Below are 19,473 nucleotides of genomic sequence, written 5' to 3' on the forward strand. Positions count from 1 at the left end.
GCTTTGATCTGTTTGCTATCCTTTATAATCACTTAAAATCTATCTTTTGTAGTTAATAAACTTGTTTTATGTTTTAATTTAAACCCAGTGTGCCTTTAAGTGAAGTGCCTGGGGAAAAAGCTCAGCTTGGTTTAACATAGGCTTGTTGCATTTCCTCTCCACATTGAGTGGGAGGCGACCTGGATAATAAATTCATACTGGTCAGGGTTTTGACCAGGGCAGGATGCTACAGCTCTGGGGTCCTAGGATGGAAAACTGGTGGTTGTTTTGGCTGGAGCCTCTCTATTGATGGTTTATGCAGTGGCTGGTCAGAGTGCCTGCGTGTAATTGCAGCTGGGTGTGTCCCTATCTGTATGAATGCTGGAGAAAGTGTAGGACCAGGAGCAGGTCTGCAGCTTGTCCCAGCAGCACAGTGTGAAAGGGAGCCCAGGTTGTTGGGTCAGAGGGCTCAGTGGTACCCCAGTTCCAGGTGGCACCCTGGGGGGGACTCCTCACATCTACTCCCAGGGTGATGCTCTGCTTCTTCCTTGGTCAGACCAGTTCAATTATGCCTTTCCTCTTCTATTGCTTCTACCATGAATTTTATACGAAGTCTGGCAGGGCAGCGGTCATCCTGATCGCCCCTTACTGGCACAGACAGTTCTGGTTTCCCAACCTCCTATACATGTCATCCCGGCTACTAATCCTCCTCCCAATGTTTCCTGAGTCCTGACCCAATGGAACAGCAAGATCAAGCACCCTGATCTGCATTTGTTCCATCTCAGGGCTTGATATTTGGATGGGTATCATCGTTAGAATGTTCAGTTGGGAGTAAACCTAACCCAGCCTTGTGAGACAGTCATCTAATATTAGGAAGAATTCTGTTAGAAGATGTTACTCCTGGGAGGCTTTTGCTCCAAAAAACTAAAAATTCTGCATATTATATTTGTCAAAATAATGCAATATAATCTCACCAGTTTCAATTGTTTTAATAATTTATTTAAACTACAATACAGAAAAAAAGTCACAATAACTTTTCAGCATTTCCTAAACACATGAAAGAAAAGTTACGAACACTTGGTAATTAATACCCTGCATTCCAGTTATAATCCTGAATTTTCATTGAAATTACGTTACAGAACACCAAACAGAAGGAGGGAAAAAGAAAAGTAGAATGTCATTTTAAATTGCTCAGACTCTTTCACATGTGAAAGTCGTACAGTTTTGCTAATCATTGTCCTGGACCTAGCTGGGTACTTTGGGAAGTGCTTGGTTCTGATTGTCCTGATATTTTATTGACTGCTTGATAAATGTTTTATTTGCCCTCAAAGTCTTTTCTTTTCTTTTTTTTTTAATGGGTAAGTAAAATAAATCCTGAGCTGTAATCTAACTCCATTGTGCCACTTTGGCATAGGAAAAAAGTGAGAAAGCACATAGATCTTCCTAGCTGATTCCCTTACTGTCATTTATAAGACTTTACATCTCTCTGGCAATGTAGGGGCCTTAAAACTTGTACAGGTTTTATGCTCCTGGGGGAATTGACTGAGAATGGGAAAAATTAACGAATAATAGGAGTAAGATGTTAATAGCGAAATGAAGGTGCTTTTCTTCTTGAACACAACAAAGGACCATTCTTCTAGAAACTGCCAATAATCCTCTCATCTTGGACTATAGCCTCTCTCTGAAGATATCAGGCCCGTCCATTGGCTCCTTGTGAGTCCATTTGGTGGCAATCAGTGCATATCATCCACCTCCTCAGGACTACTTGGTCTTCGCACATCCACTCACCACTAGATTCTGGAAAGGCTTAATCAACAGAACCTTCCCGCCTATTCAGAAGCTCACTCACCAATGGGACCTGAACCTGGTTTCTCTCAGTACCCATAAGGCTCCCCTTTGAACCTTTAGCTTCTTGCTCTATCTCTCTCCTTTCCATGAAGGTTGCTTTCTTCGTAGGCATCACCTCAGGTAGAAGGGTTGGCAAGCTTGGACTGATGATGGCAGATCCTTCTTACACTGTATTCCATAAGGATAAGTTTTCTTTGCATCTAGCTAAACCCCAAATTCACCACCAAAGAAGTTTCAGAATTTCACCTTAGCCAATTGATTCACTTACCTGTGTCTTCCTCTGTGGAAGCATGTGGTTTTGGGAAGAAAAGACTCCGATTCCTTGATGTTCAGCAAGCCTTGGGCTTGTAACTGCAAAAAACAAAACCAATCAGGAAATCCCCAAGACTTTTTATCACCATAGCAGAAGGAATCGGGGGACATGCCATCTCCTCCTAGAGAATCTCCAAATGGATATCTAGCTGCATTCTATTTTATCAGCTATCAAACCTTCTCCCCCCTTCACACCAAGGAGGTGAGAGCTCATTGCAAAAGAGCACAAGCAATAACTATGGCATCATTTCAGAAGGTGCCTTTCCTTGATATCTGTAAAGTGGCCAGATGAGGCTCTGTTTATGCATTTGCAAGACATTATGCCCAGGTGCAGGACTCCTCTGCTGATACATTCTTTGGGACTGGGGTCCTCCACTCAGTTCTACTGTCTACATCCTCACACCTTCCTCCTACTTCAGTAGTGCTTGTCAGTCACCCACGGCGGAATATAATAGGAACCATCACTAGAAGAGGAGGTTATTAACCTGTAATGGAGGTTCTTCGAGACGTGTGGTCCTCATCTGTATTTCATTACCCTCCCTCTTTCTTCTCTGTTTTGGATCTTCTCTGATTTGCAGGAGAGAGAGAACTGGAGAGATGGTTGGTCTGCCCCACCCTTTATGTCCTTGGATGGGGGCTCGAAGTGAGCCAGGACACATGCTTGGACCAAGTGACCTATTTTCAAATTCTCCAGCTCCAGGCACAGAGTACACATGCATAACTCACAGTGGAATACAGATAGGGACTACACATCTCTAAGAACCTCCATTACAGGTCACTAACTTCCTCTTTACTTGCTTTTGTTCAAAACTTCTTGCTTTTACATTCCCTCTTCTAACTTACCAGTTTCTCATTAGATTCACTGGGGGAAGTCCACCCCCCAAGACCCAAACAGATTTTCTTATCAATTAGGCTGATTGACAGTAGGTTTAACGTATCGTCCAACTGTGGCTACAAACCTAATGCAAACCCTTTTACCTATCAGTTGTCTTAAAATTCCTCTAACTTAACTGTTTTTAGAGTGGGCTCTTGAGTGGTATTTTCAATCTTTTATATTCTCTAAGCACACTTGAGAGAAATAGAAATATCTGTAGCAATGGCACTGTTTCTAAAGAAATGTTTTAAACATCTGGAATTTTTAGTTTATTTAGGTCTGTCAAGTGATTAAAAAAATTAATTGTGATTAATCGCACTGTTAATAATATAATACCTTTTTAAAATAGTTTTGGATATTTTCTACATTTTCAATATATTGATTTCAATTACAAAACAGAATACGAAGTATACAGTGCTCACTTTATTTTTCATTACAAATATTTGCACTGTAAAAAAACAAAACAAATTTTTTTTTCAATTCATCTCATAAAAGTACTGCAGTGCAATCTCTTTATCATGGAAGTTGAACTTACAAATGTAGAATTATGTACAAAAAAACCTGCATTCAAAAATAAAACAATATAAAACTTTAGAGCCTGCAAATCCACTCAGTCCTACTTCTTGTTCAGCCAATCGTTCAGACAAACAAGTTTGTTTACATTTGCAGGAGATAATGTTGCCTGCTTCTTGTTTACAATGTCACCTGAAAGTGAGAACAGGTGTTCGCATGGCACTGTTGTAGCTGGCATTGCAAGATATTTATGTGCCAGATGCACTAAATATTATGTCCCTTCATGCTTCAACCATGCATCCATGCTGATAACGGGTTCTGCTTGATAACCATCCAAATTAGTGCAGACATATGCTTGTTCATTTTCATCATCTGAGTCAGATGCCACCAGAAGAAAGGTTGATTTTCTCTTTTGGTGGTTCAGGTTCTGTAGTTTCCGCATCTGAGTGTTGCTCTTTGAAGACTTCTGAAAGCATGCTCTACATCTCGTCCCTTTCAGATTTTGGAAGGCACTTCAGATTCTTAAACCTTGGGTCGAGTGATGTAGGTATCTTTAGAAATCTCACATTGGTACCTTCTTTGTGTTTTGTTAAATCTGCAGTGAAAGTGTTCTTAAAACTAACATGTGCTGGGTCATTATCCGAGAATGCTATAACATGAAATATATGGCAGAATGCAGGTAAAACAGAGTAGGAGACTTCTCCCCCAAGGAGTTCAGTCACAAATTTAATTAATGCATTTTTTTAACGAGCATCATCGGCATGAAAGAATGTCCTCTGGAATTGTGGCCCAAGCATGAAGGGGCATACAAATGTTAAGCATAACTGTCATGTAAATACCTTGAAATGCTGGCTACAAAGTGCCATGTGAGCGCCTGTTCTCACTTTCAGGTGACATGTAAATAGGAAGCTGCCAGCATTATCTCCCGTAAATGCAAACAAACTTGTTTGTCTTAGCAATTGGCTGAACAAGAAGTAGAGTAAGTGGACATGTAGGCTCTAAAGTTTTACATTGTTTTGTTTTTGAGTGTAGTTATGTAACAAAAAAGAATCTACATTTGTAAGTTGCACTTACACGATAAAGAACTGTATGGGGTGAATTGAAAAATACTCTTTCTTTCATTGGCAATTTTTACAGCATGAATATTTGCAATAAAAAATAATACAAAGTGAGCACTGTCAACTTTGTATGCTGTGGTGTAATTTAAATCAATATATTTAAAAATGTAGAAAAACATCCAAAAATATTATACATTTCAATTGGTATTCTATTGTTTAACAGTGTGATTAATCGTGATTAATTTTTGTAATCGTGATCGGGTTTTTTGAGTTAATCGCATGAGTTAACTGCGATTAATTCTCAGCCCTAAGTTTAATTTGAGATTTGTATCTGGAGCTTTGCATCCTTTGCCATTGCTTCCTGTTTGGAGACAGAGTGGCACCCTCTCCTGCTGATTCCGCTTGCAGAAGGCACTTGGAATCTACAGTGATGAGGGTCAAAGAAGTACCTAGGACAGATAGTATCCTTGCCACCTACTCATAAGTCCGTTTCTGTGAGGGGAGGAAGGTACCTCCATTATAACCTGATTTAGAGGAGGAGGCAAGGAAACAAGGTAAGAGAGCACGGGGTGCTGCTGACAGGCCAGGTCATAGAAGTTATTTGCCAAGTCAACTAAAGTCTCCAGATTAATTTTAAAAAATAAATTGGAATAAACTGAAGACCTTTCTCTTTAAAGTGTGGTTCTCAACTCAACCCCACTTTAAGATAAGTGTCTGAAGAGGAAAATCCAATGAAAGGAGGCAACTCCTCTACAGAACCATATCTTCATTAGTTGTTGCTGTGAGTGACAGTAGAGCTTCCTGCATTGTAATCAGCTTGTTACTACAGCAAACAAGCCATGAAACAGCTGATTCAAAATAATGTCTATGGATGTTGTATTCATATATTTCTAGGGTCCTAAAGGTGAAGCGGTTGGTTCTATAACTCAGCCATTACCTGGAAGTTATTTGATCATCCGAGCAGCTTCAGAATCGGATGGTAAGTAAATTTTCTTGTTTTGTTTTGATTTTTCATTTTTGAAGTGCTTGCTTATTAGAGATTCAAATTATTCCATTTCTCTTGTACAGTGTTACAGCATCATATTTGCAGATCCGTAGTTCAGTTGAACATGCTTTTTTTTTAAACCCAATATATTAGATAGCTATAATGCAAGCATTTTTATTTCATATCATGAAGTAACTTTGCAAAGTTTTAGTAGTTATAAATTTTGAGTCCCTTAAACTAAACGTATGAGCCTACTTAAGAGACTAACAAACACAGCCTTGTAGAAGAGGTGTTAGTCCACATTAAATGCCAAATATCTTGGAAGATTCTAAATTAGAAAGAATTTCAAAAGACTGTTGTGTAACTTTGGTGAGTAGCTGCTATGCAACTGCACTAGTTAATTAACTTAGCACTGCAATATACATTTTATATAGATCTTATTGTTGAGAGGATTATGGCCAACTGAAAATGTAGTAAATTTCAAGAAATGAGTGAAAAGTAATTTCAGGACCTAGTTGTCCTAAGTTCACTTTCAATTTATTTGGTTTTACAATCAATTTCTTATTTTTCAAAATTCTTTTTGCTCCCCTTTTGCTGTTGAAAGACCCCAGAAAATTGACCAAACATGGGAAATAGTAAAGATGGGTATACTTAAAGTAACGCAGTGGAAAAAAACAAACAGTTTTGTCTGTGGTCTTTCAACTATAATCTTCGGTCTAGTCTATTAGAGTTCTTTGAGTGTATCAACAAAACAGGGACAGAAAACAGAGGAGGAATAAATGGTCAGTTTTCAAGATGGCAAAAAGTTAATTGTTGGATGCCTAAAGGTTCTGTTCTAGGACTGGTTGGTGTTTGATCCCTTTTGCAGAGCATTAGTAAATAGAATTGGCAAATTTTGCATATGACAGAATTATTTAAGTTAGCCAAATCTAGAGACGGCTGTAGGGAACAGCAGAGGGATCTAATAAAGTTAGGTGACGAAGCACAATAGCAGATAAAGGTCGCTGTTGTGAATGGAGAAATGGTACGTTGGCAGGAGTAATTTGAACCAATCAAACATTAGCTGGGTTCTGAATTAATTAGTCAGGGGAAAAAAGTTCATGTTATTGTGGACCACTTAGTGAAAATGTTTCCTCAGTATAATTGTAAAGTTAAAATGTAAGTATGTATAAAGAATGGAATGTCTGAATTGGACATTTGCTGATGTTTCTTTGTAAGCAGATGCCTTTAAGAAAGTACTGAAGTTTTACATATTCGCAGTCAGGAACAAAAATATTGCGAACGGGGAAGGAGAATTTGGTACAGTTGACACCCCATACTTGAAAGTTGAGTGTATTGTGGTTTGATAGAACAGAGAAATACTAGAGAGCAATAGAAATGCTGTCAAGATAGTAACGTTTTCTAACTGCTTAAAGTGCATATTTGGTTAGGGGAGCAGGAGGATGATTGTCCTTCTGAATGAGGTGAAAGGTTGGAGATGAAGAGTGAGTGTCTGCATCCATTGGCAGGCCAAGAAGGGAGGTGGCAGTCTGTCTCTGTTAGGGAAAAGGCATATCTGCAGTGGCTTCTTCTGTTATAACTAAGGCTAAGATTTTGTCTCAGTTACTTTTAGTAAAAGTCACAGGCAATAAACAGAAATTCACAGAAGCCTGTGACCTGTCCATGACTCTTAATAAAAATAACTGTGACAAAATGGGGAATGGGGGGGTCCATCACCTGCTGAAACGGATCTTTACGGCCCACGGATGGGCAGATTGTTACCGGTACCACTGAAAATTCAGATTCAATTTGCTCAATGCACAGCAATTTGTTTGAGAGAGAATCACACAAGCCATAAAAGGTTATGTAATACGTCTTCCTAATAAGCCTCAGTTCCCCAAGCATAAACCCTCAGTAACTATCTTGGCCCTACACAGTATCCTGACTGGCAAACAAAGCAGGTAGAGCTATCAGTCCTAGATAGAGACCTCTTCTCTTCTCTTTTCTTCTCTCTTCTCTTTTCTTCTCAAGTACTTGGTTACCCCGAGGTCCTCTGGTTCAAAAGTCCTATAAAAGTCCCTTGTAGCAGGGTGTTGGCTACCCTAAGACCCTCTGTCTTACAGCGTCGCAGACCTCTTCAGATGTTAATTGGAGAGCTAACTGATGAACTAACTCTGCATGTATGGTATTCTTAACATTTATACTCCTTGCTCTCAAAGCAGTCACATCCCAGGAATATGCCCTGTGGGTGTTCCGTTACTGGTTTTTCTAATTAATATTTTAAAAGGGACTGCAAAACAGACAGAGACAAAAGATCAGTTAACATTTACCCTCTCATCAATCATTCACTTGAGCTGTTAGTGCGGTGCCATCCTAAAGGGTCATTTTGACCTTGGTCATTCAATACCAAGCTCACTTCTGCGTTTTCTTTACTTTTGTGAGCTGGCCATTAGGTGATATGACCAGAGTTCCTTGCTGAAACACACACAGATAGAGCCTCTGATTAACCATTCAAGTGCAATTTCAGCGCATTCAGTAAATTTCCACACAAACAGTCTGATGCTAAGAGATCCCTGCTCCCAGAATCCTCTAGCCAATTCAAACATACCAAGCCATACCAAACTCATGTTCACCACATTCATTCATATCAATCACAGTAATTCACAATAATAATTTGGCACCATTCCAACATCACCCATCGCTGCTGTTGCTTGCGGTGGCTGGGAGCTCCAGAGTCCCCACCACCATCCCACAGAAGCTTGGAGCTCCGGGGCTGGTGGCTTGGACCTGCGGGGCCCCCCGTCGCAGCGTGGACCTGCAGGGGCCCCCGCCATGCCTTGGAGCTCTGGGGTTGGCAGCTGAGAGCTCTGGGGCCCCCATTGGCTGACAGCTCCGGACGCGGAGCTGAAGCAGATAATGTCAAATAGGTCTCCGGAAGTCATGGATTCCGTGACCTCTGTGACATAATCGTAGCCTTAGTTATAACGTTCTGGTCTAGACCCTTGTTGGTCCTACCCTGGAGTCCCTTTCACATCTAGATAGGGAGTAAGTTATTTTTATATTTTAGGTCTGGAATGATATTAAAATCAAAGTCACCTAAAGTGTGTGGAGTGAGTGTGCATTTATTATTCCAGTATGTGCCTTTCAAAGGTAAGGTAAAAGGGGGCCCTAAATAGCTCATCATTGTGAAGTGAACAATATCAAATTCCATTACTAACAAGCATCTATCTTTAGGCAGGTGTTGGATGGATGCTTTGGAACTGGCTTTGAAATGTTCCGGTCTGCTTAAACGTACGATGATTAGAGAAGGTAAAGAGCATGACTTGAACTCTTCAGCAGAGAGCACACATGTTTCTCTCTATGGCTTATTGCGTGCGAACAACTTACACAGTGCAGAAAGTTTTCCGTAAGTAATCAAGCCCTTAATTTTATTCTTATAAGAAAGTTACTAAAACTGGTGTAAAACTCTTAAATTGTTTAGGCAGATCTTTGAATTTGAAATGATAATTTCAAAGTGGAAACCTTCTTAAGATTAGAATTCCTTTTGCCTCCGAATGCCCCTTAAAGATCTGTAACTGTGTATTTTTTTTTAAACTTAACATTTAAACCCTGCAGATGTGGGTCATTTCCTTGGTGATCTTCAAGTAGCTCTGCATATTGTCACTTACGGGTACTGTGTCACCTTATGGTGCCATGTGGTAGAACCTTCTTCTAGCAGTATTAGCTAGAGCACTCTTGTGCCTCCCCCTCACCCCCCCGCCCAACGTCACACCATGCCAAAGGCAAGGCTATATAGAGGGCGGAACACCCTCACCACCTCAGTTCCTTCCAACCACATGCCACAAACATATATGAACCTCTCCGGTCTCTTGAGAGCTGGGGTTTTTTTCTTAGATAGTTACTGTTAGGTGTTGATTTAGTCAGTGATTCATTTTCAGTTCCGTGATATGGTGGAAGTGAAGAAGCTGGGTTTTAAGAGGTGCATTTCCTGCCCAGCTATCTTCCAGATGCACAAAAACCACGTGCAGTGCCTCAAGTGCTTGGGAGAAAGACGTTCACCTTTTAATTATTTGATTTGTAGGACCTTTACTCCCTGAGCCCACAAGGACAGGGAGACTCAGCTGCAGCGCCTACTATAGAAAGAAGCTCTCAAGACCAGACCCTCTGGTTCTGAGCAATCCTCCAATCCAAGGTTGCAAAGGCCATTCTCTGCCTCTGTTGCTCCCCCCAACAAAGGACTGAAGGGTTCCAAGAGGCCGAATCCTGAATTGGGACCAGACCCAATCCTTGCGGTTTCTTCAGTTAAGACTTTGAGGTGACACATGGCCAAACTGGGGGCCACGTGATCGGATACCACTGCCCAGTTCTGGAGGAGAGGCCGAGAAGTGATCCACCCTCACTGGTGCCATATTTTGTGCCTTACAGCTTTCTGATCCTGAAGGAACACATGTGGTGGCAGGACTAGGATCAGCTTCAAAGTCCACTTACAGATATAGGAAGATTGAGTCCATTGGTGTGCCAGAACCAGGGTAGGTAGTGCCTTTGGTGCTGACAGTAATGGCACTGAAGAGAGAGGCATAAGGACAAAGTGGCCACAGTAAGTGGTTCTGGTTCCCAGCACAGGCATCAGAGCTGTCAGATCCATCTGATTCAGACCAGGGCACTCCCGGCTCTGAAACGCGGACTTTTGTGTCAGTAGCACGGGAGATGGACTTGCATGTAACACTAGATATGATATCGTCTCAATCTTCAGATCTGTAGTTTGGCTCTCATTTTGGCTCCCATTTTGGTTCCAGCTACATCCTCAGTTCCAGGGAGTTAAATCATTGTGTTAGCCTAGGTTCACCTTTTGATGCCACTGCACATGTCTGATCCAAGAGTGAAATGCAAGAGCTCTAAGAGGAGGTATGTTTCCTCAACTCCAAGATCATCATCTTTGCCCCTGTCAGGAAGAGGAGGCTAGAGGGCATCAAGGTCCCTTTCACAGATCCTCTTATGCTCCCTCCTCCTAGGACCCCTACAGGATCTCCACAAAAAGCTGGCTCCTCAAATCTTCTGCCAGATCTATTGTTGTCCCTGGTTCACTCTATTCCAAATCTAGATTTTTACCAAGAAGGAGATAGAGGAAGAAAGCAGAGTTTTTACTAAATGTCTCTCTCGGGGTAGGGGGGGGCTCATCTGAGGAATCAGGGCATTTTTGTTAATCCCTGTTAAGATGACTGGCTTCTGAAGGTTTCTATGAATGAAGATCTGTTAAATAATCTTCATGACCAATCTCTTTTCAGATTTTAGGGCTCTTTCTCCACCCAAAGTCAATCTTCTGCCCTTCACAAAGGATCCCTTTTATAGGCGCTATACTAGACTCCATTGAGGGGAGAGCTTTTCTGCCAGAGTATAGATTTGTCAAAACAAGCCAGTATTTGTTAAAGATCCAGAGAGTAAAGTTCTTCATGGGTCTACTATGTGACTCTGTTTGCCTGTTTGAGAATGAGATCTGTCTGAGAATGAGATCTATGCGGCAGTAGATGCCTTCGTCTACAGACCAAATTGAGACAGACAGTCTTCAGTTGTTGATACCCATGCCTTAGATGATGATAGTGTCCCAAGATTGGTGGTCAGTAAGAACAAATGTGCTCAGGGGTGTATGGGTCCAACCTGGATAGTGATTTCAGACATATCAACTAAGGGCTGAGGATATGGGGAGGGTGTATCTGAACCATTTGACAGTTCAAGGGCACTTGTCTTTTTAGCAGAGAATCCTGCACATTTGCATATTGAAATTAAGAACTGTTCTTCTGGCTCTCAGATTGTTCCATTATGCAGGTAGTGATGGACAGTACATCAGTGATGTATTATATCAACAAGGATCCTTTCTCCTGCGTGGAAAGGCAATAAATCTATGGGATTGGTGTATTCATCATGACGTTAATCTGTCTCTTTACATGTAGCAGGGAACAGCAGATCATCTTAGCCAATGATTCACAAATGGTCCATGAAGGCTCACTTGGTTCAGACTGTATTCTCCAGCTGGAGTCAACCAGATGTGGAACTATTCACAACAAAAGTCAACAAAAATTGTTTCCTTTTTTGTTCCAGAGGGGGCAAGGACAGACCATCCCAGTTGGATGCCTTCTTTCTCCACTGGGGGGAATGGCTTTATGTATGTTTTTTCGTGCTTCTCTGTTGATCGAGACAGTAGTGAGGACGATACTAATTGTGCCAGGTTGGCCATTTCAGCAGTTGTTTACCAATCTCCTTCCACCAAGTGGTGGAGTTTTTGTGTGTCTTCCTTGATCTCCACATCTACTGTCCTACCCGGAGGGCAGGAGCTTTCATCCGGACTCTTCACCTGATGGAGTGGGTGATTGGACTTTGACTCTGTCCGCTCCTGAGCAATCCATATTCTTCATCTGCAGGATATACTAGTTAATTGTAGAAAACAATCCACTAGAAACTGTTAATGTCTAATGTGATCCAGATTTGAGGCATGGCTGAAGGGAGATTCTATCTCCCCCATATCAGCTTCTATATCTTGTGATCTGGAATACTGAAAGAATCATGGATTATCTAACTCACTGTTAAAAGTTGACTTGGCAGCCATCTCTGTATATCACAATCTAGTTGATAGTAGATCACTGTTTGTTCATTGTTTGATTAAAAGATTTATGAAAGGTTTATCAAATGTGTATCCCCATTGGGGATCCTGTCCCTTCTTGGGACTTCATTTTGGTGTTGGCCATGCTGGCGAAACCTTTCAAACCCTTGGCTTAGTGCTTTTTCTACTACTTATCTATTAATACGGGTTTCATTATTGCCATCACAAGGAGAGTGAGTGAACTGAATGCCCTTATGGCTGATCCGCTTTTCACTTCTTTCCCTAAGGACAAGGTAGTTCTCAGACCTGATCTCAGATTCTTAACTAAGGTTGTGTCTGATTTTCCACATTAATTTGCCAGTTCTTTTCCATAGGCTGTACTCTAAGAAAGGAGATGCTGTCCTACGTACTTTGGATGCCCAAAGGTCCCTCGCCCATTACTTGGACAAGACTAAAAGTTTTCATAAATCCTAGCTTGTTTGTGTCTTGTGCTAAAAAACAAATGGGGTATATGATTTCTTCCCAGACTGTTTCTCAGTGGATTACACAATGTAGTGCTGAATGCTACATACTAGTAAAAATTCCAGTGCCTGCTGTGATTTGACCACATTTCACCAGAGCTGCGGCTTCTTCATTTGCCTATCTTAGGCAGATGCCAGTTGATGAAATTTGCAAATCTGCTAGCTGGACTTCAGTGCAGACTGTCACTAAGCACTATGCTCTGGATTTGTCAAAGCAGTGCTTCAGTCTCTATTCAAATAGGACTCTGTTGCTGCCTCCAGATTAGTTTCAGAACTGCTGATCAATCTATCCCATAGGTGGGGAATATGCAAAGCCACTTGAAGAAAATTGAGGTTACTTTTCAGTAACTGGAGTTCTTCGAGATGGCTCTGTATATTCACGCTTCCCACATACCTTCCCCTCTGAATACTTATTTTTGTGTCTCTCTGGCTTTGCAGTGGGAGGAATTGAGGTGGTAAGGGTGCTCTGCTCCTATGTAGTCTTCCCCTGGGTGCAGCGTGATAATGAGGGGTGGGGTGCAGGAGTGCTCTAGCTGGTATTGCTAGAAGATGGTTCTACTGCAAGGTACGACAAGGTGGCACAGCACAAGTAAGTGTGAATATGCAGAGGCATCCCGAAGAACTCCGGTTACAAGTAAGGAACCTTCATTTCCTTTGACCAAGTTTCTCATATCCATTGTTTTCTAGAAAACTTGCTTCATTTTCTCCAAAATGCACACAGTCCCGTGTTCAAAAATAGGCAGTAAATGTGGACTCCAATTGCTAAAGTATTGCAGTTTAATCCCTCTTGGAGCCTTCTCACAACCCTTTGGGTTGCTTCATCTGAAGGTCAAAAGTTTAATTCATCTGACATAAATTGCTAGATTTTGGCTTTTGTAGTGTGGGTGGTAATTTGAACAATAGTATTATAAAGTCATTGATACACTTTGACCGACACTCAACTTTTTCGGTGACCAGACTGATATATACCCTCATGTTCAAAATTGAATGATGCAGTACAAAAACTGAAATCTCACCGTTGGAGCCATCCACCCTTCTCTGTGCCAAAAACCAATAGAAATTTTGAGAAATCATGAGAAATTTTGCCTAACCTCGGTGTACAATAACTTCCTAGACATGATTCAGGGCTGAAGATGCTTTGGGACAAAGATTCCAATAAGATGATATGATAAACTGGTTGGAAATATATTTCTTAAACAACCAGAATAGATCAGTGGTATTTCAAAACAGCAATGCTCCTATTTTTGAACATGGACAATCCTAAGTCTTCTACAGAATTCAAAGGAGGCCATGGACGGAGTCTGCTTCAAAAGAATTTAGGCCCAAATTTTTAAAGGTATTTAAGCATTGTTGCACTCAGTGTTGCAATACCTCACTGATTTTTTAAAGTGATTTAGGCCCAGGTTTTTAAAAGGTATTTGTGGGATTTAGGCACCTAAGCACCTAAACCCCTTTTGAAAATGAGGCTTAGGTTCCTAAGTCAGTTAAGAGATTGCAATGCTGAACATAACAAGGCCTAAATACCTTCAAAAATCTGGGCATTATTGTAAAATTTATTTTTGAATTATTTTTCTCTGATTTTTTTCATCATATCTGGTTGATAGGGGATACACATACAAAGCTGGAAGAACTCTGAGCACTGGAACTCTAATATATGTGTGTTTTGTGAGTATACAGTAGGCACGCCCAGAACACATACATTGGAGAAGGATACTTGAGCAAGATTGCTCTCAACTGTGACTGCACTTTATTTCTGTTGTCCAGAATGTCATCTCACTTCTGGAATCTTCATTTCTAAGTGTAAACTTTATTGTAGCTACTTAAGCAGTCAAAAAGCTTATATTGACAACCAAGAATACATCCATTATCAATCAGTGTTAACTCCTTCCTGGAGTTAGTCTAAAAATATTGCCTTTTGAGATCTCTTTGGTTTCTCATCTTCTTGCTTGCTTCCTTTTCTATGTGCCATGTTTTTAAAATGTATTTTAGTCTTTTAATATTGTAACACGTGCATAAATTCCTTCCTCAAAAGTGTATCCTGTAGAATTTTGGCACACAAGTACTCTTTATTTGTATATAAGTAATGCTTGTCTTTTGACAACAATTTTCTATTTTTTAAATATTTGTTTCCAGTTCAGAGCATTAAAACTGTAATGCTCTAATCTGCTGATCCAAAATAAACACATTGAAGACTCATTTAAGCACATTTCTAACATCTTCCTCTTAGGGCCTTTTGGCTCCTGCTCAGTGTGATGTCCCAGCATGCACTCTGCTAGTGACATCACACCCAAAATAGAAGGATATTAGTAACCAAAGCCTGTCTCAAGTTTGAGTTTGGTTTCCAAGTAATCTTCAGTGGTTGGTGTAATGTCTATCAGAATGGATGCTGGGGTGCTGTGACACACTGAGAGGAAGCAGTGATAACAGAAGGGTATTCGTTTTCACCTAAATAAAAAGGTATGTTAGAAATGTATTCAAACTCCCCTTTTCTCCAAGTCCATGTGGTACATGCTAATAATCCCCGTTTTGGGTAGAACTCCTATCTGCAGATACAGGAATAAAATCTCAGTTTTATGACTTCTTCCCCTACATGATGGTTGCGTTCATATTTACAGCAGAGAGAGTTTCTCTGCTAAGTGAACGAGCTTTTGCATAATTGATACTTTTTTGTTCAGAGAATCTTCACCTGATGCTTTTATTTTCTGACAGGATTTGTTTACTAGCATGTGCTTGTATCAGGTTTTTTGCCCTTGGGCATTTCCAGACTTTCCAGTGTTCGAATTTCTTTAAGTTTAACCGTAACCCTGTATTTCTTAGTTTTCTGTTGCTTGTTTTGCTTGTTTTTTTTTTTGTTTAACTACAATATTCTTGTAAGGTTTTTAACCCTTAAGTTACTGATGTGCTTTCAACCCTACTCTGGCTTAATGAAGATTTTTGTCTGGGCATTTCCTCAAGGTTTTAAAACTTTGAAATATTTCACATGCATAGGGACCCTAGACTAAGTGAGCTGAGGGCCCTGCAGGGCACTGGGAACCAAGGAACTCTGTGGAGCTTAAGACCTGCAAGTGACCCTGGATTGTCAACTTCTCAATACACCCCTGTCTTCCTAACTCCACAAGTGGCACGTGGTAATGGTGTTTATGGAAATCATGGCTTCAAGTGCTTGCTCATCTAGATTCCATTCTAGGTGTGCATGTGCCCACTCACACAGCTGTTGGAGATTTTTGCCTTACCAGTATCCGTAGGGTCGGCTGTGGCACCCCCTTGAGTGCTGCGCGCCCATGCGTTGGTATATTAGGCACTGATGGCCCTATGCCTTCTCTGTGACTTCTTATCGCCCAGGGTGATTAGTCAGAGCTCCTTTCCTTGGATAGCAAGGGCTAGCGGTTTCGTCCCTTCTGACTTCAAGGCTTAGGGACCTGTAAATAGTTTGTTTCTAGTAGTTAGTGTTAAGTAGTTGTTAAGTGTAGTTAGAAGTTAGAGTCCGAGTGGGGACATTGCCCCAGGTGGGGCATGCCCTGCGCGGATTGTAACAGGCCTATGTCTGTAAGTTATGCCCATAGCAGCTGCCTTAAGTATTTGGGAGAATCACATGTGAAGGACAAGTGTCGTATTTGTAAAAATTTTCGACTCAGGACTCCGAAGGAGCGAGATATTCACTTGCAGGCTCTCCTTATGGAGGCTGCCCTTCATCTGGTTTCCGAGCTGTCCCGCCAAGACTCGACAAGTACCTTGGCCTCGGTGCACAGTGCACCCCTGGCACCAGACTCCACCCGGCACCACTCCCTGTTGCCGGTGCCCAAAAAGAAAACAAGGAAGCACAGCTCCCCAGCACTGGGCAAGAAGGGCCATAGATCATTGGGGAAAGGACCCAGGCCACCTGGCCACTCTGGAGCCACTTGTATGTGCCTCCCCGGTTGGGGCCCTTAGCCCCTTGAAGGGTCCACCACTGACTCCCGGAAGCAGTAAGAGACCCAAACTCCTGATGGCATCAATGCCTTCCCAGAAGCTCCCCCAGTGCCAAGAGAACAGAGGCCTCTGCCTGTGCTGCTGGCACTGCACGTGCCACAAGAAACAGCAGAGGCTCCCTTCAAGAGCAAGCCAGCTGCTAAGACCCCTTGGGGGGCAGTGGAGTGCCACCGATTCTCTTGAGATAAGGCAGTGCTCCACCTCCACGCCGCAGATCTCCAGACTTGCAGCCCAGTTCCTCTGGGGCTCACCTCAGGCACCACAATTGCGGTCCCCGGTGTCTCGATGCAGATAGCCTAGGGGAAGACACTGGTCTCCGTACCACCGGCACCGTTTGCCTTCCCACTGGTCGTCCTCTCAGCGCAGATCTCGGTTGCCTGTCCCGTGGGAGCGCTTCTCGTCTTGACTATGGTCCCCCCGGCACCAGTCCCCTTGATACCAGCGCCGATCCTCTCACTTCGGGCACCAGTCTCCAGCAGTGATGGTCAGTGGCCAGATGTAGGCATCAACGGCCACACCATGGTCACCGGAAGGGGATTCCTCTGGCACGGAAGGGCAGTTCAGCCCCTCACCCAGACTCCACCGGCACAACTGGGCATGTGAGGCTGTGTGGACATGGATGGCGCCACCGTGGCCAGTTTATCAGCCTTATTGGAGCTCATGGGGCATGCCGGTCATGACAATGACTCCTTTGCACTGCTCATCTGCCGCTGCCTCAGTGCAACAGTTGGCGGTACCGATGGCACCAGGCTTGGTGCATGGGTCGTACTCAGAGGCTGGGATAGAGGACACTGCACCCACCCCTAAACCTCTCTCCCCGCATTAGGGATGATGCCCCAGGATTTCCGCTGGTGGTACAGTCGTCATCTTCATCCTAGGACAAGGTGGTCGCAGGACCCTTGAGGGCCAGCCCACTGAACAACTTTAAAGAACACCAGGCCCTGCTTCGATAGGTGACTGAGAACTTGGGCCTAGAGGTGGAGGAGATGGCTGAGCAGGCAGACACCTTGTTTAACGTCCTCTCAGCCTCTACCCCTGCCCGTGTTGCACTACCAGTGCATGACTGAGTCCTCAACATTTCCAAGGCCTTCTGGCAAACCCCGTCGTCCAGCCCTCCCACCTCCAAAAGGGCCAAAAAGAAGTACTTTGTCCCAGCCAAAGGGTTTGAGTACCTTTATATCCACCCACCTCTGTGCTCGTTGGTTGTCTTTGGAGCCAACGAAAAAGACAAGAGGCCAAGAGACTGGACCTGTTGGGGAGGAAAATTTATTTGACTGCCAGCCTGCAATTCCAGGTGGCGAACCCATCAGGTCTTGTTGAGCAGATACAGTTGTAACTTATGGGACTCCCTCCATAAATTCAAGGAGCCCCTTCTGTGGGGTTTGGCCCAAGAATTCGGCACCCTGGTAGAGGACGGCACCGTAGTGGTTAGGTGCTCCTTCCAAATGCCATGGCTCCTCTGCACTTGTTCCCGAGACCTGCCCTTGATGAGCCAATCACTGAGATACGGGAAGACCTGGACTCCTCAACGCCTCAGGTAAGTGGCCACTATTGCCATATATTTTGTGAATACCCTTGGGGACTCGGCAGCTAGGGTGGTCACGGTGGTTATGAGGTGCAGCTCCTGGCTTCAGACCTCCGGCCTCTCCCAAGAGATGCAGACTTCGATCCAGGACCTCCAATTGGATGGGATTGGTCTCTTTTCAGAACAGATGGATGCGAGGCTGCATGGAATAAAGAACGCTCGGGCCACCCTTCGCTTGCTGGGCATGTGTACGCAGTAGTCTGCACAGAAGCAGTTCTAGCCGCCCCTGCCACCAAGGCCTTGGCAGCCTCGTCAGGGGTCTGCAAGGAGAAGGGATGAGTTTCAGTTGCCGCCACCCTTCCTCCTCCTACTCACCTGCGCAGTCCAGCTTGGCAAAGCATCCCGGGGGCCAGAATCACTCCTTTTGATCGTGCACTTGAGAGCGATGCCCCAGTCAGCTCCCAGGATCCACGCCATTCTTTACTCGACCGTCTTTATCCCTATTGTTCGGCCTGGTCGCGGGTCACCTCGGATCGCTGGGTGTTACAGATACTGTCACAAGGCTACAGCCTGACGTTTTCGTCCGCCCCTCCCTCTCACCTCCCCTCTTTCCCATCCCTCTTCAGGGACCCTGCTCACGAGCAACTCCTCATTGAAGAGATTGAGAACCTCCTGCACCTGGGGATGGTGGAGGAGCTCCCTCAGGACATGAAAGGAAAAGGGTTCCACTCCCACGACTTCCTAATCCCGAAAGCAAAAAGGGGGCCTCAGACCCATTCTGGACTGCAACACCTCAACACATCTCTCAAGAAGTTGAAGTTTTGCATGGTCTCCCTGGACTCCATTATTCTGTCCCTGGATCTGGGAGACTGGTATGCCACTCTTGACTTGAAGGATGCTTATTTCCATATTCCAAGGTCACAGACATTTCCTCCATTTCATAGTGGGCGGACACTATTTCCAATTCACAGTGCTGCCCTCTGGCCTCTCATCGGCCCCAAGGGTATTCACAAAATATATGGTATTAGTGGCCACTTACCTGAGGCGTTGAGGAGTCCAGGTCTTCCCGTATCTCAGTGATTGGCTCATCAAGGCAGGTCTCGGGAACAAGTGCAGAGGAGCCTCGATTTGGTGCGTTCCACCTGCCACGACCTGGGCCTATTAATAAATTAGAAAAAATCCACCTTAAGGCCGGTCCAACAAATAGAATTCATTGGGGCGGTTCATGACTCCACGTGAGCCAGAACCTTCCTTCCGGAGGCATGTTTTCAGGCCACGTCAGACCTGATCTCCCATGTGAAGAACCACCTGCTCA

At 43.4% G+C, this 19,473-nt stretch overlaps 1 protein-coding gene across 12 annotated transcripts in view; it reads left to right on the top strand.

The window, feature by feature from the left end:
• Nucleotides 1–19,473, top strand: part of OSBPL8 (oxysterol binding protein like 8) — a 193,644-nt gene that overhangs the window by 144,167 nt on the left and 30,004 nt on the right. For all 12 annotated transcript variants that reach the window (XR_012156740.1, XM_073327724.1, XM_073327730.1 and 9 more), the window contains 2 exons: nt 5,479–5,563; nt 8,783–8,954. Coding sequence is in view for 11 of the 12 variants with exons in the window: in XM_073327724.1 (XP_073183825.1) it covers nt 5,479–5,563; nt 8,783–8,954 (257 nt within the window). In the remaining variant the exon portion in view is untranslated. The remainder of the gene's footprint in view (nt 1–5,478; nt 5,564–8,782; nt 8,955–19,473) is intronic.

The sequence above is a fragment of the Lepidochelys kempii genome, chromosome 1 (assembly GCF_965140265.1).
Source record: "Lepidochelys kempii isolate rLepKem1 chromosome 1, rLepKem1.hap2, whole genome shotgun sequence".
Taxonomy (NCBI): domain Eukaryota; kingdom Metazoa; phylum Chordata; order Testudines; family Cheloniidae; genus Lepidochelys; species Lepidochelys kempii.